Genomic DNA, 27,649 nt, shown 5'->3' on the forward strand with positions numbered 1-27,649 from the left:
GAGCTGCACCCATCCAGGCAAGTGGGGAGTATTCCATCACACTCCTGACTTGTACCTTGTAGATGGTGGACAGGCTTTGGGGAGTCAGGAGGCGAGTTACTTGCTGCAGGATTCCCAGCCTCTGATCTGCTCTTGTAGTCACAGTATTTATATGTCTGGTCCAGTTCATTTTCTGGTCAATCCCTCGGTAAGTGGGAGATTCAGTGATGGCAATGCCATTAAATGTCAAGGGTCGATGGTTACGTTCTCTTTTGTTGGAGATGGTCACTGCTTAGCACTTGTGCGGTGTGTACTTGCTGGTTGTCAGCCCAGGCCTGGATATTGTCCAAATGTTGCTGCGTTTGGACATGGACTGCTTCAGTATCAGAGTGGCAGTGAATGCTGAATAACGTTCAACTACCCACCAACTTGCCCACTTCTGACTTCATGATGGAGAAAGTGTTATTGACAAAACAGCTGAAGGTGGTTGGGTCTCAGACATTACCTTAAGGATCTCCTGCAGTGATGACCTCAAACTGAGATGATTGACCTTCCATAACCACAACCATCTTCCTTTAGGCCAGGTATGACTCCAATCAATGGAGACATTAGCCCCCAGTTCCCATTGACTTTAGTTTTGCTAGGGCTCCTTGATATTGTTCTTGGTCAAATGCTGCCTTGATATCAACAGCAGTCACTCTCACCTCACCTCTGAAGTTCAGCTCTTTGGATCAACAGTAGGCAATTGGATAGGCTGGATTTGCCCTGCTTTTTCTGGACATGGTGTATCTGGCCATTTCCCACATTGCCAGGTAGATGCTAATGTTGGAGTAGCTTGGCTAGGGGAGTGGCTACTTCTAGAGAACATTGGCAGCTGGAATGTTATTGGGGCCCATAGCCTTTGCAGTATCCAGTACCTTCAGCTGTTTCTTGATACCACGTGAAGTGAATCAAATTGGCTGAATATTGGCATCCGATTGCTTCGGAGGAGGCAGATAGATCATCCATTCAGACCTTTTGCCTTAAGATTGTTATGAATGCTTTAGCCTCATCTTTTGTACTGATGAGCTGGATTCCTCCATCATTGAAGATCAGGATATTTGTGGACCCTCCTCCTCCAGCGAGTTTCTTAATTGTCTACAACCACTGATGGCTGGATGTAGCAGCACTGCAGAACTTAGATCTGATTCGTTGACTGTGGGATCGCTTAGCTCAGTTTATTACTTGCTGCTTCTGCTGTTTGGCACACAAGTCATCCTGTGTTGTAGCTTCATTAGGTTGACACCTCATTTTCAGATATGCCTGATACTACTCCTGCATACCCTCCTGCACTTTTCATTGAACCAGGATATGCCAGGCCAGGAGGTTACACATTGTGGTTGTATACAATTGCTGCTGCTGATGGTCCATAGCACCTCATGAATGCCCTGTTTTGAGCTGCTAGATCTGTTCCAAGTCTCTCCCATTTAGCACTGTGGTAATGCCACACAACCCCAATGGAGGGTACCCTCAATGTGAAAATGGGACTGTCTCCACAAGGACTGTGTGGTGATCATGGACAGATGCATCTGTGACAGGCAGGCTCGTGAGGATGAAGTCAAGTAGGTTTGCCCCTCAGTTACCTCACTCAGTCTAGCAGCTATATCCTTCAGGTTGGGCCAGCTTTGTTAGCAGTGGTGTTACCAGGCCACCAAGAGTGAAGCTACCCCCCCCCCCACCCCCCTTTCTTCCCACCCAGCGTATAATACATACACTTGCCACTCAATGCTTCTTCCAAGTGGTATTCTGGAGTAGTACTGATTCATCAGCTGGGAAGCAACCATTGTGGTAACCTGCAGGCTGTTCCCTTGTCCATGTTTGACCTGGTGCCATGAGATTGGCATTCCAGAACTGATGTTGAGGACTCCCAGAGTAACCACCTGGTGACTGTATACCCACCTCTGCTGGGTCTGTCCTGCCAGTGGATAGGACACACCCAGGAATGATGCCTGGAATATTATCCACAAGGTATAATTCCATGAGCATTATTATGGCAGGCTTTTGCTTGACTAGTCTGAGACACAGCTCGCCCAGTGTTGGCACAGGCCCCCAAATGTTAGTGAGGGCTTACAGGATTGAGGGGCTGAGTCTGCCATTGTCATTTCTAGTGCCTAGGTCAATACTAGGTGATCTGGGGCAGCACAGTGGCACAATGGTTAGCACTACTGCCTCACGGCTCCAGGGACCCGGGTTCAATTCTCGGCTTGGGTCACTGTGTGGAGTTTGCATGTTCTCCCCATGCCTGCATGGGTTTCCTCTGGGTACTCCAGTTTCCTCCTATCTGAAAGGCGTGCTGGTTAGGGTGCATTGACCCGAACAGGCACTGGAGTGTGGCGACTAGGGGATTTTCATAGTAACTTCATTGAAGTGTTAATGTAAGCTTTACTTGTGACTAATATATTAACTTTACTTGTTTGGTTTCATTTCTCTTTGTAGGACTTCGAAATGGCCTAGCAAGCCACTCAGTTGCATCAGACAGCAGTTAAAAGTCAACCAAATTGCTATGGGTCTAGAGGCCAGACCAGATAAGAGCAGAAGATTTCCTTCCCTGAAGGACATTAGTGAAGCAGTTGGGTTTTTAATGATCAACAGTGGTTTCAAGGTCATCATGAGACTAGCTTTTTCATATAATTCCAGACTTATTAATTGAAGTTAAATTCCAACAGCTTCCGTGATGGGATTTGAACTAGTGTCCTCAGAATGTTAGCTTGGGCCTCTGGATTACTAGCCCAGTGGCATTACCACAATGTCACTACTTCCCCCAAAGGACTGCATGCTTTAAACAGAAATCTTATTGCACTTATGTACATACTTCACAGGCATTGAAGTGGGGGTGGGGGGAGGATGGGTTAGATAAAATTAAACTAAAGCATTGACATTGCCATCTTAATTGCAGTAATGAAACTCTACACAATGTGACTTGTAGAAAAGCAACATTCAACCCAAGATCGAAGAATTGGCTACTTTAAGAAAAATAAAGCTCAATGGGGGAAGTTAAACATGACAGGTGGGATTCTCCAGCCCCGCTCACCCAAAAATTGGAGAATCTCACCCAAGGTTAATGGACCCTCATTATAATTCCTGTGGTGGGCAGGATGGAAGAATTCCACCCCCCTTGCCAAGTTCTGCTCCAGTCACGTGGTCCAACAGCCTTAATCTGCTTTGTTCTCACGCTGGTCAAGTTTAAGTATGCAAATTCACATTTACTCCAAGAATACAATTTACAAACTACTTGAATTCAAACTATTTGAATTTAAGTACTGGGTTATTTAAGCAAACCTCACAATAAAACCTTCACAAAAATGTTTTCAAAATGCATCAGTTAGGGAAAACAATAATCTAGGGTAGCACAGGCTATCGTTTTATCCTAGGAAGAGTTACTCACAGAGAAGCAGCAGAACTCCAAATAGAGAAATGCAGGAGTAGAGATATGGAAGGTAATAGTCCCACAGATCTGTTGGTAAGAGAAAACATGTATTAAAATAAGGACTGAATAAGAATGGATGACTTGGACAATAGTCCCATTCTCAGCTTTTAGACTTGGACACTAGGATATGTAAATCCAAAAATAACAGGAGCATTTATGGAATATGTTTCTCCAAATTCCATGTTAGCACTGAGACCCGCAAGTTCTTCAACCCTGTATTAAGTTTTTTTAAATATTAAAATTGTACTTTTTGCCACTATTCCTTTTCCAGCAATGACTCCAATGATGGGATATAAAGCAACATACCCAAATTTGCTAATGACAAGGATAGACAGCATTGCAAGTAGTTAGAAAAAGTTAGAAGATGTGTAAAATTACTAAATATACTGAGAGATTAAATGAATGGGAAAAACAGATTTCAAATTTAGGCAAATATGGAGTCATCCACTTTGGACCTAAAGAGGAGGACTAGATAATTCCCAGATGGTGAAAAACTTGAAACAGTGGAGGTCGAGGAAGTCCAGATACACAGATCCTTAAGAAAATAATTAATGGGTACACAAAAGTAATCAAAAAGGCTAAAGGCATGCTGGTCCTCATCTGGAAGATTAGAATGGGAACGGGAGGAAGTCATGCTTCAACTCCACAAAAGTCTTGGTTAGACCACATGGAGTCACTTGAGCCGTTCTTGGAAGGTTTAACAACTGTGGAAGGAATACTATGTAGATTTACTCTGACACCTGGACTCCAAAGGTTACAACTATAAAAGAGCTTATACAAACTTGGGTTCTACTCCCTGGAATTTAGACGGTTGAGGAGCGATTTTGATTGAAGTTTTCATGGCATTAGAGCAAACAATTTAGAGTAGCGCCTTTAGCAAGATACTCACCATAAAGAGATTCTCGGCTTGCTGCATCATTATTGATAATTGCTGATGCCACCCACACGATCCCCAGAACCAGGAGGGTCAGAAGGAAGAGGACAACAAATGTTTCATAAACCCGAGCCATAATTCCCTGCAGATGGAGACAATACAATCTAAAAAGGTAGAGTTCCTGTATATCAAAAAAGATCTGAGCTGAAACTCCAGGTCAGATGTTAAAACCAGCAACCGTAATGTCAGCAGCCAATAATCGCCAAATCAAGACAAAATGCTGTTTAATTAACCTGGTTGCTCAAAGTGCTAACAACTTCAGCCAGTGAGTGCATGTAGTGCAATCCTCACTGAAAAACGTGCCATCAATAGACAAATCCGCAAATAGCTGGAATTCACAAACTGCAACAGGTGGTACGCAGTACACAGCAAGTCAATGAAAGACTAATAAAAAAGCCTCAAATGGTGGACAGCTGCAACCATCCCCTTGGTTAAGCAGCTAACCACCTTCAAAAATCACAGCCAAACACGTGCTTCAGGAGATCAGAAAACAGACCAGCTTACTGAACCATCAACAGCAAATACAAGACCCAACAAGAAACAGTTTAGCAATAGCAGCAAAACCAACTGGAACAAACCAATCAGAATCTGCACTCTTCTGTCAAAACTATTCCAGGATCAAAGATAACTCCCAGCTTCTCAAACTGCTCTCCATCCTCACCAACAACAAGATGTATGAACTTTCATCATGAAGATTGAGAGCATCCATTTAGCTTACGTTACATTCCTCCCTTTCCCTAGCCTGCCAAACCAAACCTGTGTCAAAGTCACTTCCTGTAACAGCAGGCCCAAACTCATCTTATTCTAGCTCATCTGAACTTTTCCTGAGCCACCTATTGCTTTTAAGAGCTGTATGGATGCTGCTCTGTTGTGGTGTATTGTACTTCATAAGAAATATAAGAACATAAGAAATAGGAGCAGGAGTAGGCCATCTGGCCCTTCGAGCCTGCCCCGCCATTCAATAAGATCATGGCTGATCTGTCGTGGCTCAGTTCCACTTTCCCGCCCTCTCCCCATAACCCTTAATCCCTTCTCTTATCAAAAACCCATCAACCCGCTTCTTAAAAATATTTAGCGAGGCAGCCTCCACCACTTCAACGGGCAGAGAATTCCAGAGATTCACCACCCTTTGAGTGAAGAAGTTCCTCCTCAACTCCGTTCTGAACCGCCCCCCCTTTATCTTGAGGCTGTGCCCCCTAGTCCTACTGTCTTTTTTGAGCGGGAAGAGTCTTTCCACCTCTATCCTATCCATCCCATTCATCATCTTATACGTCTCAATGAGATCTCCCCTCATTCTTCTAAACTCTAACGAGTACAAGCCTAGTTTATTCAGCCTCTCCTCATAGCTCAACCCCCTCAACTCCGGTATCAGCCTAGTAAACCTCCTCTGCACTCCCTCCAAGGCCAAAATATCCTTGCGCAGGTGCGGCGCCCAAAACTGCACACAGTACTCCAGCTGCGGCCTCACCAATGCCCTATACAGCTGCAGCAAGACCTCCCTACTTTTATATTCAATCCCGCTCGCTATGAAGGCCAGCATCCCATTCGCCTTCCTGACCACCTGCTGCACCTGCAGGCTGGGTTTTTGCGACTCATGCACAAGGACCCCGAGGTCCCTCTGCACCGTCGCCTGCTGCAGTTTTTCGCCACGTAAGTAATAGTCCTTCCTACCATTCTTCCTACCAAAGTGGACCACCTCACACTTGCCAACATTAAATTCCATTTGCCATTTCCTGGCCCATTCGCCCAGCCTATCTAGATCCTTCTGCAGACTCTCCACACCCTCCGCACAATTTGCCTTTCCCCCAATCTTGGTGTCATCAGCAAATTTCGACACCCTGCACTCGGTTCCCTCCTCCAGATCATCTATATAAATGGTAAATAGCTGAGGCCCCAGCACCGACCCCTGGGGCACCCCACTAGTCACCAACCGCCAATCCGAATAGCACCCATTGACCCCCACTCTCTGCCTCCTATTTGACAACCAATCCTCTATCCACGCTAACACCCTACCCCCAACTCCATGTCCTCTGACCTTCTGCAGTAACCTCTTGTGAGGTACCTTATCAAACGCCTTCTGAAAATCCAGAAAGACCACATCCACCGGCTCTCCTCTATCCACCGCCCTAGACACATCCTCATAGAACTCCAGTAAATTTGTCAGACACGACTTCCCTTTAATGAAACCGTGTTGCGTCTGCCCTATCAAGCAATTCCCTTCAAGATGCCTCGCAATTTCCTCCTTAATGACGGATTCTAACATTTTACCTACCACAGACGTTAAACTAACCGGCCTGTAATTCCCCGCATCAGTTCATTTAGCATATTCTACTTCCTACTGAACAATTGCGTAGTTATTACACGAGAAAAAGCAACCATCACCATCCTATTGCATAGCAATGATTTGAATTATATTCAGCCATTTACTGCTGATTTTCCAATCTTCTTCAACACTACAATATCCCTGCTCACCTTTTTTGAGCCAGCAAATCCCTCTGACTCAGTGAAGAAGTATGCAAAAGGCATCAAGAACACCAAAGAGACGTTAGAAAAGAGGAAAACCAAATTCCACAGACCTGCAGGGAGAAAACATACAGGACACTTAACACCTGACCAATTCATTTTGAATGCCTTTGTTGCCCTATAATTAGGTTCTGCAGCCAGTACTGGTGAGATAAATCAGAAGGAAGCTTAATTATTGGAAATATCCACCAGAACTGCCATTGAATGTTAATTGGGAACATTAGCTCTATTGGAAGGGCAAAAGAAAATAATTTGAAGAAAATGATTTTCATACACTTACATTTTAAAAGCCTTTCATAATTTCTATCACACAACTCAAATTGGATCTCAGGATGGATGCCTTTCTGAAGATTTCAACACATCAACTAAAACATCCCAGTGCACTGCCTTCTCACACTAAATTGGAATTCAAAATAGACTTAACTGATTGGATGACTCTTGACTGTCAAACAATTCCCTGTTGTATTGCCAAATATTTTTATAACAGAAATCCCCAAAGAGAAAAAAACACTTCCTAAATGTTCTCCTGGGTTATTTGCAGCAGCGTCCTGGAAATGAATCTTTGATGCCTGGGCAATCAGTCAATCCTGCAGGATGACATCATTAGTTATAATTAGTCTTTTAGTTACTGTAAGTGACTGATGCCTACACTACAGCATGATCGAAGAAAAAAAAAGGAAAGAACATTCAATAGCAAGGAGAAAAGAAAATGCCAGAGTATAGATTTGGGTGATACTGGTCATCTTCCCCTTTTTAAAGCCTCGTTATAATCTCCCATACTGCAATGCCACAGGTACAGCAAAACCATCACACCAACAAGCATGAAAAAAATTAGAAATTGCATTTACTTGTGTTACCCCATTTCACCACTAGATGGCAACATTAACTCACTCCTGCAGAATCATACAGAAGAAAAATCAGTAGCTAATTAAAAGCTCATTTTCAGTTCATGCTTTTAGCTGCATTAATGATTCAAATTGCAACTCAGATTGATATTAGGTAGACAAATGTGGCAATAAAAATTAAGTGTGGATCATTGCAAGCAGTGGATGACTGTCAAACAGTGGATTTGGTTTTGAATTCTATGGCCAGCCAACATAACAGATAAGAATGTGCAAAATCAGGAAGTACCAATGTTCCTCTGTGGAGATTCTGTGGCTGATTTTCTCCCATTCTGAAGGTGGTGACACTTGTTGGTCCCAATGGTCCAAGGCATACCCCATAATACCCATTCTTTTTGTGAGTTCTCACAGCCAGAGCCAACTGACAAATTCACACGTTTTTAGTCAGTGATTAGCGCAAGAAGCCCTAGCTCATTTTCCTTCTCTTGAGCCATGAGACGTGACCAAATGCACTAGCCTAATTACTGCTTCAGCTAAAATCAGCTAACTCACAAGAAAATGCTTTTTATCAACTGTTGTACTTTTGTGGCACACAGATAACAATGGCCTTGATTTTGTTTTAAAATCCTGGCAAGGTGGTTCTTAGATTGGAAGCTTATGAGACAAACTGTTAATTCTCTGGGGCTATGTACCAGTTTGATCACATTTATACAGCCTTTCCTTGGCATTCAAAATGATACTGGAGATTGCCATTCGCAAACACACTGAAAAAGGGCCCTCAATTTGATATTTTCCAACTTACAAGAACACAACTCTTATTAGATGTGCTGCCCTATCATAGCTAATGCAATAAAACTGTTTTGTCAATTCTATCCATTACTTGGAACCAAACAACATTCGAGTTACCATTTACTCACCATGAATAAGGGAGCCATTCAACCACTGCATGTAATAATTTTCTGGAAATGAAAGCAGGATTTCATTGCTAATAATTGAAAATGGAAGTAGGAAGACTGCACCAGCAGATACTGCAAGGGTGAATGTGCACATCCATAACCTATTTTTAAACAAAAAAAGTTACTATTAGTCATGTGTTCTGTTGGGTCTAACCCATGTTATTGCAATAGATCAACACCTTCCACTGAGCATGCCATTTAGATGTGACACATGGCACAGCTTCAGTTCTTTTTCCCTAATGGAAAAATGGTGGGGGGAGGGTTCCTATTTCAGTAAATAGTGTCTTACTGTCTGCTGATTAGATTTTTGGAGGGGAAACAAGAGACTCATCAGCATTTCAAACAATGCAGATAATCTTCTGAACACATTGGCAGCAGAAACAGTGAGATAACCTACTATCCAGTTCAAGGTACAAGACTATGACATTCTCATCTAAATGCTTATAAAACAAGTGACTACACTGCAAGTATACTGCATTAGCTAGGGAGCATTTTGATAAAGTTCTGAGGGTGTGAAAGATGCTCTATTAATGCAAATTCCGCCCTCCCTCCCTCCCCCCCTGCCAAACTGGGGCTTTTGTGAACCGGATTTTTAAATCCAACAACTTCATGGCTACTTTTACTGATTTCTAGATTTTTAACAAATTAATTCATATTCTCAAATTGCCATGGTGGGATCTGAACTTGCTTTCTCTAGGTAATTAGTAGAGTAACAAATCACATGTTACAATAGGGCACCGTGTATATTAAAACAAAAACCAGAAAGAGGCCAGATAACTGACAATTACAGCTGTGGCTGTTCAAAGGACAGAATGGGGATGTCATTAACCTTTCAGTATTATTAACTGATACAAAGTCCAGCTGACTAACGCTGCTTCATGTAATTTAGTCCACGTAAAACTGATGCCCGAGTCATTTTACATTTGTTACTCGAGGAAGCAGTCCCCACCCAAGCCAGACCAATAAGACCAACTGGGTTACACTAATTCAATAAAAAAACTAAAGTGGGGATGGAGTTTAATTTTTTAGAAGTTACACTTACGTGATGCGATTGACTGTTGCATCTTCATTATTGTCTAGAGAAGATAGATAATTTCACATTACAAGCTTGTTAGAATTAACGTTTTACTATTTCTTGGATTAAACGGGAACATGCTCTATAACACCTTTAAGACTGAAGAAAACCGGTTGACACCACACAGATAACACAATTCTCAGGTCAAAGTTTCAGTTCCAGTTTTGAGTTTATGGAGAATAATCAATCTTTTTTTAAAAAGATAATCCAGGTTTTCAAAGCGGATCAAAATTGCTTGTTTAAATTTCCAGAGTCTTGAGGGTACAAAGACTGGAGCAAGAAAAGGCCATTTCTTGACACCATCAAGTTCACTCCATCCAGAGCCGATACACAACTATTCCATCCTAGATTCCCCCATTTCAAGGAATACCAAATTTGCTCCCCAAAAGTAGTATTCATTGCCATCTCTATAACCTTCAATGCTCTCAGTAGATGGCGCTTCATTTTTGTGAAAAATCTGATCCAAAACCAACCTAGAATCCTTTCCTCCACTACTGCGAGTCTGTGATAGGTATGTCCCTGTCAGGCAAGGAGGAATTGGTAGGGCTAGGGAACCGTGGTGCACTAAAAAAGTTGATTCATTGGTTAAAAAGAAAAAGGAGGCTTATGTTCGGATGAGACTTGAGGGCTCGGGTAGTGCACTAGAAAACTTTAGATTGGCTAGGAGGGAGTTGAAGAGCGAGTTAAGAAGGGCTAAAAGAGGACATGAGAAGACTTTGGCTGATAAGATTAAGGAGAATCCTAAGGCGTTCTATAGGTATGTCAAGAACAGAAGGTTGGTTAGGGCAAGATTAGGGCCAGTTATAGACAGCAGAGGGAAGTTGTGTGGAACCGGAAGAGATTGGAAAGGCATTGAACCAATATTTCTCTTCGGTGTTCACGCAGGGGGACAAGAATATAGCTGAGGAGGACACTGGGTTGCAGGGGAGTAGAATACAGTATTACAGTTGATAAGGAGGATGTGCTGGATATTCTTGAGGGATTGAAGATAGATAAGTCCCCTGGTCCGGATGGGATTTACCCTAGGATTCTCTGGGAGGCTAGAGAAGTGATTGCAGAGCCTCTGGCTCTGATCTTCAGGTCGTCGTTGGCCTCTGGTATAGTACCGGAAGATTGGAGGTTAGCGAATGTTGTCCCATTGTTTAAGAAGGGGAACAGAGACTTCCCCGGGAATTATAGACCGGTGAGTCTCACTTCTGTTGTGGGCAAGGTTTTAGAAAAAATTATTAGGGATAGGATTTATAGCTATTTGGAGAGTAATGAATTGATTGGAGATAGTCAGCATGGTTTTGTAGCGGGTAGGTCATGCCTTACTAACCTTATTGAGTTTTTTGAAAAAGTGACCAAAGAGGTGGATGGGGGTAAGGCAGTTGACGTGGTATATATGGATTTTAGTAAGGCGTTTGATAAGGTTCACCATGGTAGGCTTCTGCAGAAAATGCAGATGTATGGGATTGAGGGTAATCTAGGAAATTGGATCAGGAATTGGCTAGCAGATAGGAGACAGAGGGTGGTGGTTGATGGTAAATATTCGTCATGGAGTTCGGTTACGAGCGGTGTGCCTCAGGGATCTGTTTTGGGGCCACTGCTGTTTGTAATTTTTATTAATGATCTGGATGAGGGTATAGTTGGGTGGATTAGTAAATTTGCTGATGACACCAAAGTCGGAGGTGTGGTAGATCGTGAGGAAGGGTGTCATAGTTTGCAGGAAGACTTGGACAGGTTGCAGAGCTGGGCCGAGAGGTGGCGGATGGAGTTTAATGCGGAGAAGTGTGAGGTAATTCACTTTGGTGGGAATAACAGATGTGTCGAGTATAGGGCTAACGGGAGGACTTTGAATAGTGTGGATGAACAGAGGGATCTAGGTGTATGTGTACATAGATCCCTGAAAGTTGGGAATCAAGTAGATAGGGTTGTTAAGAAGGCATACGGTGTCTTGGCGTTTATTGGTAGGGGGATTGAATTTAGGAGTCGCAGCGTCATGTTGCAACTGTACACAACTCTGGTGCGGCCGCACTTGGAGTACTGTGTGCAGTTCTGGTCCCCACATTACAGGAAGGACGTGGAGGCTTTGGAGAGGGTGCAGAGGAGGTTTACCAGGATGTTGCCTGGTATGGAGGGGAGGTCCTATGAGGAGAGACTGAGGGATTTAGGGTTGTTTTCGCTGGAAAGGCGGCGGCTAAGAGGGGATCTTATTGAAACATATAAGATGACTAGAGGTTTAGATAGGGTGGACAGTGATAGCCTTTTTCCTCGGATGGAGAAAGCTAGCACGAGGGGGCATGGCTTTAAATTAAGGGGGGGTAGTTATAGGACGGATGTCAGGGGCAGGTTCTTTACCCAGAGGGTGGTGAGGGATTGGAATGCCCTGCCTGCTGCGGTTGTAAATGCGCCTAGTTTGGGGGCGTTTAAGAGATCCGTGGATAGGTTTATGGACAAAAAGGGATTGGTTTAGGTTAGAGGGTCATTGTTTTTTTAACTGGTCGGCGCAACATCGTGGGCCGAAGGGCCTGTTCTGCGCTGTAATGTTCTATGTTTACTACACTGTATGAAGAGGGGGGAGTGGTTTTCCTCCACTAATCTAACTTTGCCCTGACTCACCAATTTAATTCCCCATCCCACTGACATTTGTTCTACTATACAGCACCAATGTAACTCAAGCACATCACCTTCCTTGAAGGCACCGAGCAGCTTTCTGGTCTTCAATATTGAAGTGCATCCCAGGACATTGTGGGAGGCTGGCGAGGAAATTGCAGGTCCCCGAGTCGAGTTATTTGAATCATCGATAGTCACAGGTGAGGTACCTGAAGATTGGAGAGTGGCAAATGTTGTGCCTTTGTTTAAAAAGGGCTGCAGGGAAAAGTCTGGGAACTGCAGGCCAGTGAACTTTAAATCTGTGAGGAGTAAATTGTTGGAAGGTATTTTGAGAGACAAGATCTACAGGTATTTAGAGATGCAAGGACTGATTAGGAACAGTCAGCATGGCTTTGAGTGTGGAAAAGCATGTCTGACAAATTTGATTGAGTTTTTTGAAGGGGTAACCAAGAAGATAGGTGAGGGCAGTGCAATTGATGTTGCCTACATGGACTTTAGCAAAGCTTTGACAAGGTACCGCATGGTAGATTGTTGCGTAAAGTTAAATCTCAGGATCCAGAGTGAGGTATCTAAATGGATACAGAATTGTAGAGAGTTGTTCTTCAAACTGGAGGCCTGTGGCCAGCGGTGTGCCTCAGGGATCAGTGCTGGATCCATTGTTATTTGTAATTTATATTAGTGATTTGGATGAGAATATAGGAGGCATGGTTAGTAAGTTTGCAGGTGACACTAAGATTGGTGGCATGGTGGACAGTGAAGAAAGTTGCCTCTAATTGCAACGCAATCTTGATCAATTGGGCCAGTGGACTGACGAATGGCAGATGGAGTTTAATTTAGACAAATGCGAGGTGATGCATTTTGGTAGGTTGAACCAGGGCACGACTTACTCAGTTAATGGTCGAGCATTGGGGAGAGTTACAGAACAAAGATCTCGGGGTACGTGTTCATAGCTCCTTTGAAAGTGGAGTCACAGGTGGACAGAGTGGTGAAGAAGGCATTCGACATGCTTGGTTTCATTGGTCAGAGCATTGAATACAGGAGTTGGGACGTCTTGTTGAAGTTGTACAAGACATTGGTAAGGCCACACTTGGAATACTGTGCACAGTTCTGGTCACCCTATTATAGAAAGGATATTATTAAACTAGAAAGAGTGCAGAAAAGATTTACTAGGATGCTACTGGGACTTGACGGTTTCAGTTATAAAGGAGAAACTGGATAGACTGGGACCTTTTTTTTTTCTGGAGTTTAGGAGGCTGAGGGGTGATCTTATAGAGGTCTATAAAATAATGAGGAGCAGAGATCAGCCAGATGGTCAATATCTTTTCCCAAAGGTAGGGAATCTATAGGGTATAGGTTTATGGTCAGAGGGGAGAGATACAAAAGGATCCAGAGGGGCAATTTTTCCAGAGGATGGAGAGTGTCTGGAACAAGCTGCCAGAGGTAGTAATGGAGATGGGTAAAAATTTTGTCTTTTAAAAAGCATTTAGACAGTTACATGGGTTAGATAGATATAGAGCGATATGGGCCAAATGCTGGCAATTAGGACTAGCTTAGGGGTTTTTTAAAAAATAAAGGGCGGCCTGGACAAGTTGGGCCGAAAGACCTGCTTCCATGCTATAAACCTCTATGATCCCAATATTGACCTTTAACAGTTTTTTAAAAAAAATTGATTCTTCTTTACATTAGGAGATGCTTCCAATCCAAGAGGAACATTTCTGTTAATGAGGGTGGTAAAGTTGGATTGGCTCTTGAATTAAGATGGAAGGCTACACAGTTGGGACTAGCATTCTTTGGCCTGCAGTGCTGGATTCTGTTCCATGTGCCAACCTCTCCTGTTAATGTTTCACCCATCTGGGCCACAACACACCAAGAGGTTCGACCTGAACTAAAAACAAAGACTAGTATGTGGACAATATTCTATTTCACTGGTTTTATTACAGAAAAATGGTGTACTTAGCCTAATACGATTGGAACTTCTCAATTCTAAATTTAAAGGCTGGGAGAAGGGGGTGTGGAATAGAATCAGGCGAGTGAACAAAAATAGGAAATGATGCAGGACATTCAGCCCACCAGCTCTCTGAATGAGGATTTCATCAAGTGCCATTCTCCTGCCTTTGCCCTGTAACCCTGCACATAAATGGTTAATTCCCTTTTGAAGGGCTCGACTGAGCCCATTTCCACTACAAAATGCATTCTAGACTCTAACCAAATCGGTGCCCTCTCACTCCTTTCATGAGTGGGAACATTTTGCCCGTCTACTCTGTCCAGGCATAGAATACCCTAGGCTTTATTAAAAAGAGGTATAAAGAGTAGAGAGGTTTTGTTAAACTTGTACACGACTAGTTATAGCTCAGCTGCAGCATTGCAGAATTCTAAGCTTCATATTTTTGGAAGGATATGAAGGCATTGGAGAGAGTGTAGAAAAGGTTTCCAAGAATGATTCCAGGATTGAAAAGCTTCAGATAAGATGGACTGAAGCAGTTGGGACTCCTTTCCTTGGAAAAGGTGGAGAGGGGGATTTGATAGAAGTATTAATTATGATCATTTCATTTTCAAGTTATTCTTAGAAAGGGTTCAAAAGGAAGGCAACAATAAGAGAGGTTAACTAATGATCTCTTTGCATTGGGCTGTGCAACAAGGGAGAAAGTAAGTGAAAGAATATGCACAAGCTAAAACATGCACTTGAGTTAAGAAAAAAGGCAGATTTATACCATGTAGAAGTAAAGCAGCACCAGCCAGTAATTATATAACACCTTTAACATTAAAAAACAACCCATAGCACAGAGGAATGGAGCAAGCACCGTCTTTGCAAATGGGTTGGGAAGCATTCTGAAAGCTTTGAAAACTCCGGAAAGGCAGAGGGAGAGGCACAGGGTTTGAAAAGAGCCAAAGTGCACAGGAAGCCAGATTCAGAGGACTTGGGAAACAGTTGCAGAAAGCAGAGTGAAACCACTATAGAAGAAACGCGCAGCTGAAGACAAGAATTTTAAAATTTTCAATGCACTGGGGGACAGGGAGTCCATTTGTGCAAGCTCCTCCAGACCTACAATCTTTCAAGAACTCTGTGCTCCTGCAATTCTCCCCACTTGTGCATCCTGACTCCAAGTTGTTTTGCCATTCCATTACACATTTTTCATTCGGGTTGGTCAGAGACACCTTAATAAATAAAATGTCATCTTGACACCACTGGGTGGCATCTCCTAGTGCAAAGAAAGAAGGAATTATTTTTTAAAAACTGTTAAAGGTCAGTAAGACCAGAGAGCTGCTCAGTGCCTTCAAGGAAGATAACGTGCTTGAATTACATTGGTGCTGTATAGTCGAACAAAGGTCAGTGGAATGGGGAATTAAATTGTTGAATCAGGGTAAAGTTAGATTAGTGGAGGGAAAAACTCTCTCCCTCTTTCTACAGAGTAGTAAACATGTGGAGGAAAGGATTCCAAGTTGGTTTAGGATCAAACGACACTTTCACACAAAAATGAATAGCTGAAATAACATGAAAAAGATGAATAAAAATAGCTTCTGCAGCTGTCAGCCATATTCACTTGGTGCAACAATGAACTGTCTGCATATTCTCCATGTCCTGAAGCTTCGTGTCACCCGAAATTGGCAGGTGCAGCCCGCACCCTCCAAAGCTCTGCAAACTTATTGCTATTTGTAGCTGAACCAAACAAGCCAGCCAAGCCCTTGGTTTGATACTTTGCCCACATGGGATTAGCTGACCTCAACAAGGGAGGAAAATATATAATTCTGTCAGTGGAGAACACCAATTTCAGATTGAAAGCAGCAGACATTAAAAACATAATGCTACATAAAACAATGATCCAATTAAAAAACGTTTAGCATTGCAGGGTTCTGTCAATAACACTTAGATAAATTAAGCACCTGGATGTGGTTAGATGTACACAGATCAACAAGGTGTTGTGTTCAATCCATGGTCTATGCTAAATGATCTTAGGTACTAGTGGTGTCATGATGTGGCCTTTCAGGTCGAGAGAAAAATATGTTATACTTGTATTCAGCGATGTCCAGTTGCAGCACCTTGAAAATTTGCAAAACAATCTATTGCTGTGGAAAATTTCCCAATATTAGTATTTCTTCAATTGAACTCTTCCAATGGATTGGTACTGAAAACACAGGCTTGGGAGCATAGCATGGAAATTAGTGCTCAACATGCACTGATCTTTTTCCATACAAACCCTTGCCTGGCTGATAGGTAAATAAATTAAACAGCCTTCTAAACAAATCTAATAACAGAAATATGCCATGTGAATGGAAACAAGCCTGAACATTTAAAAATGAACCTGATGGAACAAAACCATCCTCCACTCTCAGGGCAGGTTTCTGCCTTGGGAGAGCTGTCCAGACTTTAACAAAAACAGCATTAATGAGTGCGACAAAGACAATCACACATCAATTGCGGGCAAAGCCTTTTGTCATAGAGGTGCAGTACGCTACAGGCAAGAGAGCGTACATCACTCAAGAGCTTGCCGATGCAATGAAGCCCTGGAATCTTGAGAATTCATTTGCACCCAATAAATAGTAACTTTTTTTTTAGAAAAAGGAAACCTTGAGCGAGTTCAGGAGGGTGGAACTTCTGAAGGAGAATCCCTTAATACAGGAGACGGAAAAAAGTAACTATATTTATTTTAAAATGGGTTAGTTATTTCTCAAGCTTTTTAAATAATTGTGTCAAGTTCTGGTAAATTCCCTATTGCAGTCCACTTATCAGTAGCCTACAGAAATCCTGATAAATGATAACCTGTCATTTGTTTATCAAAATGGATAAATTTAGAGAATAATTCAAGCCAATATATTTCAGATATGACTCATCTTTCCTGAATTTCATTAACTGACACAAGTTTAGCTGTCAAATTAGAGATTTGATTGCCTTGGGGTCATGTCACAAGGAAGGAATGATTTAAAACATATTAGAACACTTGGAATGGGACAGACAGATCCTGCTCAAATGCATGCAATCTTTTAACATTTCAACAGTCCAGTGAAGCTGGTTTACAAAGGTGACCTTTCATCTTGCCACTAGAGATTGACAACTTTACTGGATTAAAATACTAATTTAGAAACCGTAGATGCAACCTGCATAACTAAACACAGTCACCCAACAGAATTCAGGCTGATCACCACCATCCTCCGACACACACCTGCATTTCTAAATCACACTTTTTAAACAGGAAAATCTCCCAAGTTCACAGAAGCATAGTTACATTAACATGCAGGTTACCGCAGGTAACTAATTTTAAGCCCCATCTCGAAACTGTAACTAGACAAAAGGAAACATGCAACACAAGTAGTGTGTACGCGTGCCTGTGTGTCGGTGGGCCAAAGTAAGATTTCAAGCTTATTGCCCTGGTGACAGCTATCCAGGATCAGGATGTTCCCACCTGCAAGTATCTCAGACTACGAGGCTTTGGAAAGAACAAGTTACAGTATCTTAAACCATTTGCAATATATACAAGGTACAGTGAATGACTTACGCTGTATTCATCTAGATCAGCACACTACAGAAACACAGTATGACCTACTGGTGCTACCACCATTGGAAGCATTTAGTTATTCATGCCACCCAAAACCAAGTCTAAAACAGTCATCTGAGACCAAGTCAGAATAAATTATTTCAGAATTGGTCATAAAATATATTTTCTCACCTGCTGAAAAATCTGCATTCTTCTTAAAGCGAGCGATCACCAGGTAGGAGAGGATATACAGAGCAGTGAACAGTAGTGCACAGATCTGTGGAGAAAGAGCAAGAACAATGGTTAAGAATAGAAAGACAATAAAAGAAGTCACTGAAATTATAATTCACCCTTCACCACTTGCTGAAATTCAGACACAAAAGTCATTCATTTGAATGTGACAGAAGAATCGGCACAAAACTAGCACTGCCTATGACTTGAACAGCGTTACTATGGTGGAACTGAGCTGGTACAGAAAGTCTGCGATTGGTTACTTTGTCAGCACCAAGTCAACTGGGTATCAGAGTGCTTGGTCCCATCACCTGTTGCATAGTACAGGATCAGCTGCAATACATCCCAATTATGGAACTGCTTGGCAGCATTCTCTGTCAAGTTTTGCGTATGACGAATGGTCCTTTGAAATGAAGTACCAGAGGACTGGCACAGTAGTGCTTTTGGGGGTCGGGGATCGGGGGCACGACAAGATTGAGCTCTTTTAGGCATTTTCCCCCAACATCAACCTCTGAAAACAGCACCTCTCTTTCACCCATCCATTTACGAAACAAATCCAGTCTCAACATACTTCACTTTAATTGGGAGGAATTGGTCATGTGCTCAGTGCAATAGTTGTAGTAGGATCAAAATACCTCAACGTTTTGTGAACAACTTTGCTTCTAAAGTTAAAGGAATTCCTCCCCCCATGCCCCTGCCGTTTTTGCAAAGCAGTGCACAAAACACTTTTTCAAATTGTGTTGCATTTGCTTCTTCAACCCACGTGAAGAATGCAGAGCTGCAACTCCATTCTTGCACTGCTTCACAGAAGCATGTTGTTTGCACAATTCTACAACTCGACTGATTGCCAAACTCAACTGCATTTTAAAATGTTAGCAGAAATATGGATGGCCCCAACATTTCAATCAAGCAAACAAAAGGAAAGGGCATGCTCAAATCCCAACATCATATTGTTTGGGCTTTTGCCATTTCCTATAGAGTGCAAATTACCTTTCTATGAGCTGCTGAGTTATTTCACACAAACTGCCACTTCTGGATTTGTGTCTTCTGATTCAAATTAATTTTCAGTCTCATTCCCTTACTTGCAAATCATGAATCAAATTTTATACTTTAAAATGCCAAATATTCTCTTGTAAAAATGTTGTTATCTCTGCATACTGAAATCATCAAAAACAAAGGGAATGTAAAAATGGAGTTAGATTTTTGTTGGGATATGGAGGAAGGTAGGCAAAATGGAGTTAACTGCAGATTAGTAACAATCTGATTAAATGGCAGAACAGATCAGGCCGATACATGTTCCCATAAAGTACAAAAAAAACCTTTCACTTAGGAGTGAAATCCTTTGTCAACAATCACCTTTTTTGTATGGAAACCTGAAGTTTTCAGTGAGGTACTGGAGCATTGAAGCAAGCAGCAACTGGTCTCTTATAAAAAGAAGTTCATAATTTGCCAAATAACTTAAGCCTGGCCCAGACCCAAAATTAATACAAATCATTTGGAGAAAGCAGCCCATCCCTGCAAACAAAACTTGTTCCATTTTTATGGGTTTTAAAGCTGCACAATGACAGCAGATAGAGGCAGGTTTGAATCGGTTCTACAGTTTGCAATCAGAGCCAGGCACAGGATGCGACACCCCCCCGTGACAGGGTGGGAAAATCAGAGGGAACGTAACAACACGTGGCCTACATGTGACTTCAGAGCCACAGCAACGTAGTTGACTCTCAACTGCCCTCTGAAGTGGCCCAGCAAGCCACTCAGTTGCATCAATTACTACAAAATCTCAGAGAAATGAAACTGGATGGACCACCTGGCATCAACCCAGGCACTGGAAAAGACAACATCAAAATAAACAGCCCTACTGACCCTACAAAGTCCTCCTTACTAACATCTGGGGGCTAGTGCCAAAATTGGGAGAGATCCCTCAGATTAGTCAACCAATAGCCTGAGTCATTCTCACAGAATCATACAGATAACACCCCAGACACCACCATTACCATTCCTGGATATGTCCTGTTCCACCAGAGATGATGGCACAGAGATAGTGTCGGGAAGGAGCCGCCCTGGGAGTCCTTGACATCAACTCTGGACCCCATGAAGTCTCATAGATTCAAGTTAAGCATGGGCAAGGAAACCACCTACTGGTTACTATGTACTGTCCTCCTTCAGCCAGTGACTCAATATTCCCCCATGTTGAGCACGATTTGGAGGAAGCACAGAGTGGCAAGGCACAAAATGTACTCTGGATGGGAGATTTCAATGTCCATCACCAAGAGTGGCTCAGCAGCAGCACCAGGACCCGACCAGCTCGATCAGCGAAGGATATCATTGCTAGATGTTGTAGAAGCAGGCGAAGAAAAAAAACCATACTTGACCTCATTTCTTACCAATCTGTTGGCTGCAGATTTCTGTCCATGACAGTACCAAAAAGCGTGGCCACTGCACAGTCTTTGTAGAGACAAAGCCCTGCCTTCGCATTGAGAATAACCTCCATCATATCATTTGGCACTATCACCATGCTAAAATGGGACAGACTTGGAACAGCAGCAGTGGAACAGTACTCCAGCACAATCTGCAACCTCAGCCCAGCATATCCCCCACTCAACCATTACCATCAAGCCAGGGGATCAATGGAGAATGCAGGAGGGCAGGCCAGGAGCAGCACCAGGCAAACCTGGCAAAGCTACCAATAAGGACTACTTGCACGTGTCAAACAGCAAGTGATAGACAGAGCCAAGCGATCCCATAACCAACAGATTAGATCTAAGCTCTACAGTCCTTCCATACCCAGTCAAGAATGATGATCGACAATTAGGTGTTGACGTGTTCGGCGCAACTCGTGGGCCGAAGGGCCTGTTTGTGCTGTAGTGTTCTATGTTCTATTAAACTCCTCACTGGAGGCAGTGGTTCCACAAATGTCCCCATCCTCAATGATGGAGGAGCCATCAGTGCAAAAGGCTGAAGTATTTGCAGCAATCAGCCAGATGGAACCATCTCTGCCATCTCCAAGCGTATGCAGTCTTCAGCCAATTCGATTCACCCCATATGATATCAAGAAACAGCTGAAGGCACTGGATACTGCAAAGGCAATGGGCCCCAATAACATTTGGCAATAGTACTGAAGACTGGTGCTTCAGAACTTACCATTCCCCTAGCTAAGCTCTCCCAGTACAGTTACACTGGCATCTACCCAACAGTGGAAATTGCCTAGGCATGTCCTGTACACAACGCACAACAAATCCAACCTATTTACTGCCCAGTCTACCTGTCAATCATCAGTAAAGTGATGGAAGGGGTCATCAGCAGTGCTATCAAGTGCACTGCTCAGCAATAACCTGCTCAGTTTAGGTGTTCACAGGGTCACTCAGCTCCTGACCTCATTACAGCCTTGGTTCAAACATGGACAAAAGAGCTGAATTCCAGAGGTTAGCTGAGAGGGACAGCCCTGGACATCAAGACCACATTCAACTGAGTATGGCATCATGGCAAAACTGGAATCAATGGGTATCACAAATATATTTGTTACTAAATAGTAACCACATTAAAGAAGCTTTTGCCCAATTTACAGCAATCAACTTGGCAACTCAAAAATGCACATCTGATGTTCAGCCATGTTCCACAGCATTTCAGTTAAAATAAGGTTTTAAAAACAGTCATTTAAAAACAAGGTCCCATCAAGAATTCATGGCTCTTCTTCTGCTGGTTGGAGTCATACCTGGCACATTAGGTATGGTTGTCTGCAGAGGTCAGTCATCTCAGCTCCAGGACATCTCTGGATGAGTCCCTCAGGGTAGTGTCCTAGGTCCAACCATCTTCAGCTGCTTCAATGACCTTCCCTCCATAAGGTCAGAAGTGGAGACGTTCACCAATGATTGCACAATGTTCAGCACCATTTGTGACGACTCAGATACTGAAGCAGTTCACGTTCAAATGCAACAAGATCTGGACAATATCCAGGCTTGGACTGACAGATGGCGAGTAACATTCACACCACACAAATGCCAGGCAATGACTATCACCCTTTGACATTCAATGGTGACACCATCATTGAATCCCCCACTGTCAACATCCTTGGGGTTACCATTGAAAGTTTAAAAATCACAGGCTGAAAAACAGAGGTCTTCTTACAAGAGCCTCCACAGACAGACACCAAGGCCCTAATCTGGCAAAGCACATAAATCAGACATCTGCAACTGGAAAAATGGGAGTGATCCACAAATACAAAAACGAGCTGCACTATGAAGTTTTCATGCTGATTAGATACTATAATGAAGCAAGCATAAAGTGATTGCGATTGTAAGTAATTAGCACAAGACAATCAATTCTGAAAACTAATTGTCTTTGTATCTTGGAATACACTACTCTGGCTAGCTACAGGGATGTGAACTGTAGTTTCCCAGTGTCCTTGCTATAGCTTGTATTAATAGTTGTTTGAGAAAGCTGTTACTTGTCTGGTTCTCAAAGGCTAAAGTTGTGATCAATTAAAAGGCTGACAAAGCCCACAACACATTAAACAGAAACTCAACTGGACTCACCACATAAAACAGTGGCTACAAGAGCTGGTCAGAGGCAAGTAACTCACCTCCTGACTCCCCAAAGTCTATCCACCATCTACAAGGCATAAGTCAGGAGTGTGATGGAATACTCCCCATTTGCTTGCATTAGTGCAACTCCAACAACACTCCAGAATCTTGATGCCATCCAGGACAAAGCAGCCCACTCAGTAGCAGCAATATGCAATTCACCAACGAGCCTTAGACAGCATCTTCCAAACCCATGACCACTTCTACCTAAAAGGAGGACTGCAGATACATGAGAACACCACCACCTGCAAGATCCCCTCAAAGTGTATATATAGATTTTAGTAAGGCGTTTGATAAAGTTCCCCATGGTAGGCTCATGAAGATGATAAGGAGGTGTGGGATAAAAGGAAATTTGGCCGAGCGGATAAGTAACTGGCTGTATCATAGAAGTGGGTATGCCGGCGTTGGACTGGCGTAAACACAGTAAAAAATCTGACAACACCGGTTGAAGTGTGTAGTCCGACAAGTTGACAATAGACCTCCCTGCGGTAGTGCTGTTTTCTACTGTGGTGCCGGGGGAGGCTTGGTTGTTGCTGGCGGCGATGCCGAGTTTCTCAAGTTTCCTATTCTTGGTGTGCATGTAGGTGGTGTAGTTTCTTTGTCTCATCTGCTTGGCAGAGTTTCGCAGTTGGTCTGCATCCTGAGCACAAGTTGAGAAAATGTATTCCATTTTAGTTTCCAGGGTGCGGCGTTTGCTGTAAAGTTGGTGTATGAGGTGGTTGAGAAGTGTGAGAGAGGTGCGACGGCAAAGTCTCTCAGCGTAGTCTGTGTTATAGGTTGCCCTGAGTGGGTTCGTGATCTGTAGTCCTTTTGGTATCTTGTCTGCTTTCTTGCATCTCTGTAAAAACTTGATGTCTGTGTCGATATGCGCAATCTTCTTGGAGATCCTCTCCACTTGGATCCGGCAGTTTGTGGTGTCGATAGTAGTCATGATGTGGGTATGCCGGCGTTGGACTGGCGTAAACACAGTAAAAAGTCTGACAACAAGTTGTCAGACTTTTTACTGTATCATAGAAGACAGAAGGTGGTGGTGGAAGGAAAATTTTCAGGCTGGAGGCCAGTTATCAGCGGTGTACCACAGGAGTCAGTGCTGGGTCCTCTGCTATTTGTGATTTTTTATCAATGACTTGAAAGAGGGGGCTGAAGGGTGGGTTAGTAAATTTGCTGATGACACCAAGATTGGTGGAGTAGTGGACGAGGTGGAGGGCTCTTGTAGGCTGCAAAGAGACATTGATAGGATGCAGAGCTGGGCCGAAAAGTGGCAGATGGAGTTTAACCCTGATAAGTGTGAGGTGATTCATTTTGGTAGAACAGACTTGAATGCGGATTACAGGGTCAATGGCAGGGTTCTGAAGAATGGAGCAACAGAGATCTTGGGGTTCATATCCAGAGATCTCAGAAGGTTGCCACTCAAGTGGATACAGCCATGAAGAAGGCTTATAACGTGTTAACGTTTATGAACAAGGGGTTTAAGAGCCGGGGGGTTTATGCTGCAACTATACCAGACGTTGGTGAGACCACATTTGGAATATTGTGTTCAGTTCTGGTCATCTCATTACAAGGAGGACGTGGAAGCATTGGAGAGAGTGCAGAGGAGATTTACCAGGATGCAGCCTGGTTTGGAGGGTAGGTCTGATGAGGAAAGGTTGAGGGAGCTGGGGCTTTTCTCTTTAGAGCGGAGGAGGATGAGAGGCGACTTAAGAGGTTTATAAGATGAGGGGGATGGATAGAGTGGACATGCAGAGACTATTTCCTCAGGTGGATGTAGCTGTTACTAGGGGGCATGACTATAAGGCTCACGGTGGGAGATATAGGAGGGGTGTCTGAGGTAGATTCTTCACTCAGAGTGGTTGGGGCGTGAAATGCACTGCCTGCTGTGATAGTGGAGTCAGACACTTTAGGAACTTAAGCAGTTATTGGACAGCCGCATGGAGCACTCCAGTGTTATAGGGAGTGGGATAGCTTGATCTTGGGTTCGGTCATAGCTCGGCACAAAATTGAGGGCCGGAGGGCCTGTATTGTGCTGTACTGTTCTACACTCTAAACCCAACTTGGAAAATTGCGCCATTCCTTTGCAGTCATTGGGACAAAATCCTGGAATTCCCTCTCTCAACCCACAGTACATGGACTGCAGTGATTTAAGGCAGCTCACCATCACCTTCTCAAGGGCAACTAGAGATGGGCAATAAATGCTGGCCAGCCAGCAACACCCATGACTCACAAATGAATAAAAAACCATTGCAAGTGTAGCAAATCTTTCAGTCCGTTACCCAGAAATGTTCCTGCTCGACAAATATAAAAAACTAAACGTACAGCCAAATGACACACGATATTAAAACTGGAAGCTACTTTGTTAAATACAAGGAAAATTCTTGCATTGCTTAGAATTAAACAAATGACCCTTCTGGATTACGTGCAATCCAAGCTTTGTTGTTGAGTGCTTACAGATGTGGAAAGAAACTAGTCAATTCGCTATGCCAACTTTACACTGGGAAGGCTGGGGCATAAAGGAGGAAAAGCAAAAGGGAAAACAAGAGAAATGATTTCTGTACTGCCAAGTGTGAGGGACCCCATTCCAAACCTTGATGGGCCCCTGCATTGGGTGTATGCATATTAAATGAGAAGTTTTGTTTGCACAAAGAAACAAAAAAAAACAGTTCATTCATTTGATGCAAGGTCCAAGAATAGACACAAATGTGCAGCAGTTAAGTGATATCTAAAAGCCATTCCAATATATTTTTGTGTCAACAGATATCTGGTGTCTGTATAACCCATATTCCAGGAATCCATACATGACAGATATTCCGTCAGACCCATTGCTTACAATTTCTTACAGGAAAGAGTTTTTAAAGTTTATTTATTAGCATCACAAATAGCTTTACATTAACACTGCAATGAAGTTACAATCGGATTTCAGTTTTTAAATACAGGAAAAGACAGCTTGACAGCCAAGTTCAATCCTGTACCTGGGTTAATGCCCAAATAGATTAGTATTAGACAATAGGAACAGTCCATTTGAAAAACTACAAATGACATTAAGTGCCTAATTGATTTGATTGAACAATCTTTGTAAAAAAAAAAGTTAAGCACTGACATCACTGCCAAAGCTGAAATATTAACCTTGTTAACTTGCACATCACTGAATGGAATTGCGCAATATCAGTATCATGTACAGAGCATGTCACTACTGCAAATACAACAAAGCCAACTATTAACGATGAGAACCACAGAATCTACATTTCTTTTAATATCTCTGCAAGTCTCCTAGGACCTGCACTCTTAAATTCTGATGCATTTAGGTCAGGATGTGGAGTAAAATAGTCACAATATTGCACAAACAAATTAACTCCTCCTGACTAAAGACTTCATGATGTAGTTTGTAGTCCTGCGAATAAATGACAAGGTCAGTATAAATCCACCCCACCAAGAACAAATTTATAAAGCCTAGAAATATGCATTTGTATACAAACTGCTTACCACACATTATCTATCTGCTTGCATTTCTAAACCTGTGATACCCTCAGGGTTGATCCTGTTAAATTTGCTCAGTTGGATTGCACAATATTGCTGTTTGAAACCAGACCCAGCAGCAACGAAACAAACAGATACAGTTGCTCAAAAATAGCACTCAGCACTTACCAAAGGTTGGGGAGTCTCAAACTAGAGGGTTTAAAGGTGAGACGGGAGAGATACAAAAAGGTCCAGAAGGGCAACTGTTTCACACAGGGGGTGGCAAGTGTCTGGAACAAGCTGCCAGAGGTAGTAGTAGAGACAGGTACAACTTTGTCTTTTAAAAAGCATTTAAACAGTTACATGGATAAGAAGTGACCCTCCCCACATACACTCCTCAAAGCCAACCTCATTGACCAAGCTTTTGGTCAACAGTATCAATACCACTCTGTGGTTGTGTCAAATGTTGTTTGCTAATACTTTAGTGAAGTGCCTTGATGTTTGCCTATGTGAAAGGCACTGTTAAAAATGAAAGTTGTTGTAAAAACTGCATAGCTCTTGGTATTGGCAGGTTGAGCTTAATTGCTATTAAACATGCCTGTCAGAAGTTCCCATATTCATTTTTAAGTACTGCCCAAAAATTAGGAGCTGTATAAAGAACTGAAATTATTGCAGTCTCTAACTGCATGATACAATTAAAATAAACACATTAGAGTGGAGAACATGGGCTCACTTCTACAATTCACTAGTCAATAAGTTACCAATCTTGAGCATGTCACTGCAAAAGTGGGGGAAAGAAAATGCTCAATTTCAGGGCAGCTTAGTCATTAGCACTGCTACCTCACAGCACCAGGGAGCCAGGTTTGATTCCCAGCTTGGGTCACTGCCAGTGCAGGATCTGCACCTTCTCCCCATGTTGGTGTGGGTTTCCTCCTACAGTCCAAATGATATGCTGGTTAGGTGCATTGGCCATGCTAAATTCTCCCTTAGTGTGCCTGAACAGGTGCCAGAATGTGGCAACTAGGGGATTTTCACAGCAACTTCACTGCAGTGTTAATGTAAGCCTACTTGTGACTAATCAATAAATTAACTTTACATTACCCAGCAACTTCAACATTTAAAAACTTCAGAAGCACTTCCCTCAATTATAGAGCATTGCAAAAGTAACCAACTAGGCGAAGTACCAAGATGTCCAAAGGTCACAAAAGTGGCTTTATAAGCAAATTCTCGCAATGATTTCCATCTTTCAGAAGCTATTCAAATGGACATTAAAAAAATCACATGACATGATTTGAAGAGCAGAAGTTCTCCCAAAACTCTGATCTGGTTTCCCCTTTGAATTGGCAGCACAAAAGCAGATTAGCATTGATGTCTTTGCTAGATCGGGATTCTTTCTTGCGAGTGAAAATCAGATTACCTGCATAAACACTAGTCTGTAATTCATTGGCTCTGAACCGCTTTGGGATTCTCAGAGGATGCGAAAATGTACTACACATATTCAATTTCTTTCTTCGAAGCTGATAAATGTAAAAGAAAAAAAAATAGGC

The 27,649-nt window shown here is 42.7% G+C and overlaps 1 protein-coding gene across 3 annotated transcripts in view; it reads right to left on the reverse strand.

Moving 5' to 3' along the window:
* Positions 1-27,649, reverse strand: part of lmbr1l (limb development membrane protein 1-like) — a 63,281-nt gene that overhangs the window by 21,972 nt on the left and 13,660 nt on the right. For all 3 annotated transcript variants that reach the window (XM_080217920.1, XM_080217918.1, XM_080217919.1), the window contains exons 2-7: positions 18,034-18,118; positions 9,743-9,776; positions 8,662-8,801; positions 6,852-6,955; positions 4,335-4,461; positions 3,404-3,472 (exon numbers count right to left, since the gene is read on the reverse strand). In XM_080217920.1, coding sequence (XP_080074046.1) covers positions 3,404-3,472; positions 4,335-4,461; positions 6,852-6,955; positions 8,662-8,801; positions 9,743-9,776; positions 18,034-18,118 — 559 coding nt within the window. The remainder of the gene's footprint in view (positions 1-3,403; positions 3,473-4,334; positions 4,462-6,851; positions 6,956-8,661; positions 8,802-9,742; positions 9,777-18,033; positions 18,119-27,649) is intronic.

This window comes from Carcharhinus amblyrhynchos, chromosome X (assembly GCF_965287045.1).
Source record: "Carcharhinus amblyrhynchos chromosome X, sCarAmb.v2.hapA, whole genome shotgun sequence".
Taxonomy (NCBI): domain Eukaryota; kingdom Metazoa; phylum Chordata; class Chondrichthyes; order Carcharhiniformes; family Carcharhinidae; genus Carcharhinus; species Carcharhinus amblyrhynchos.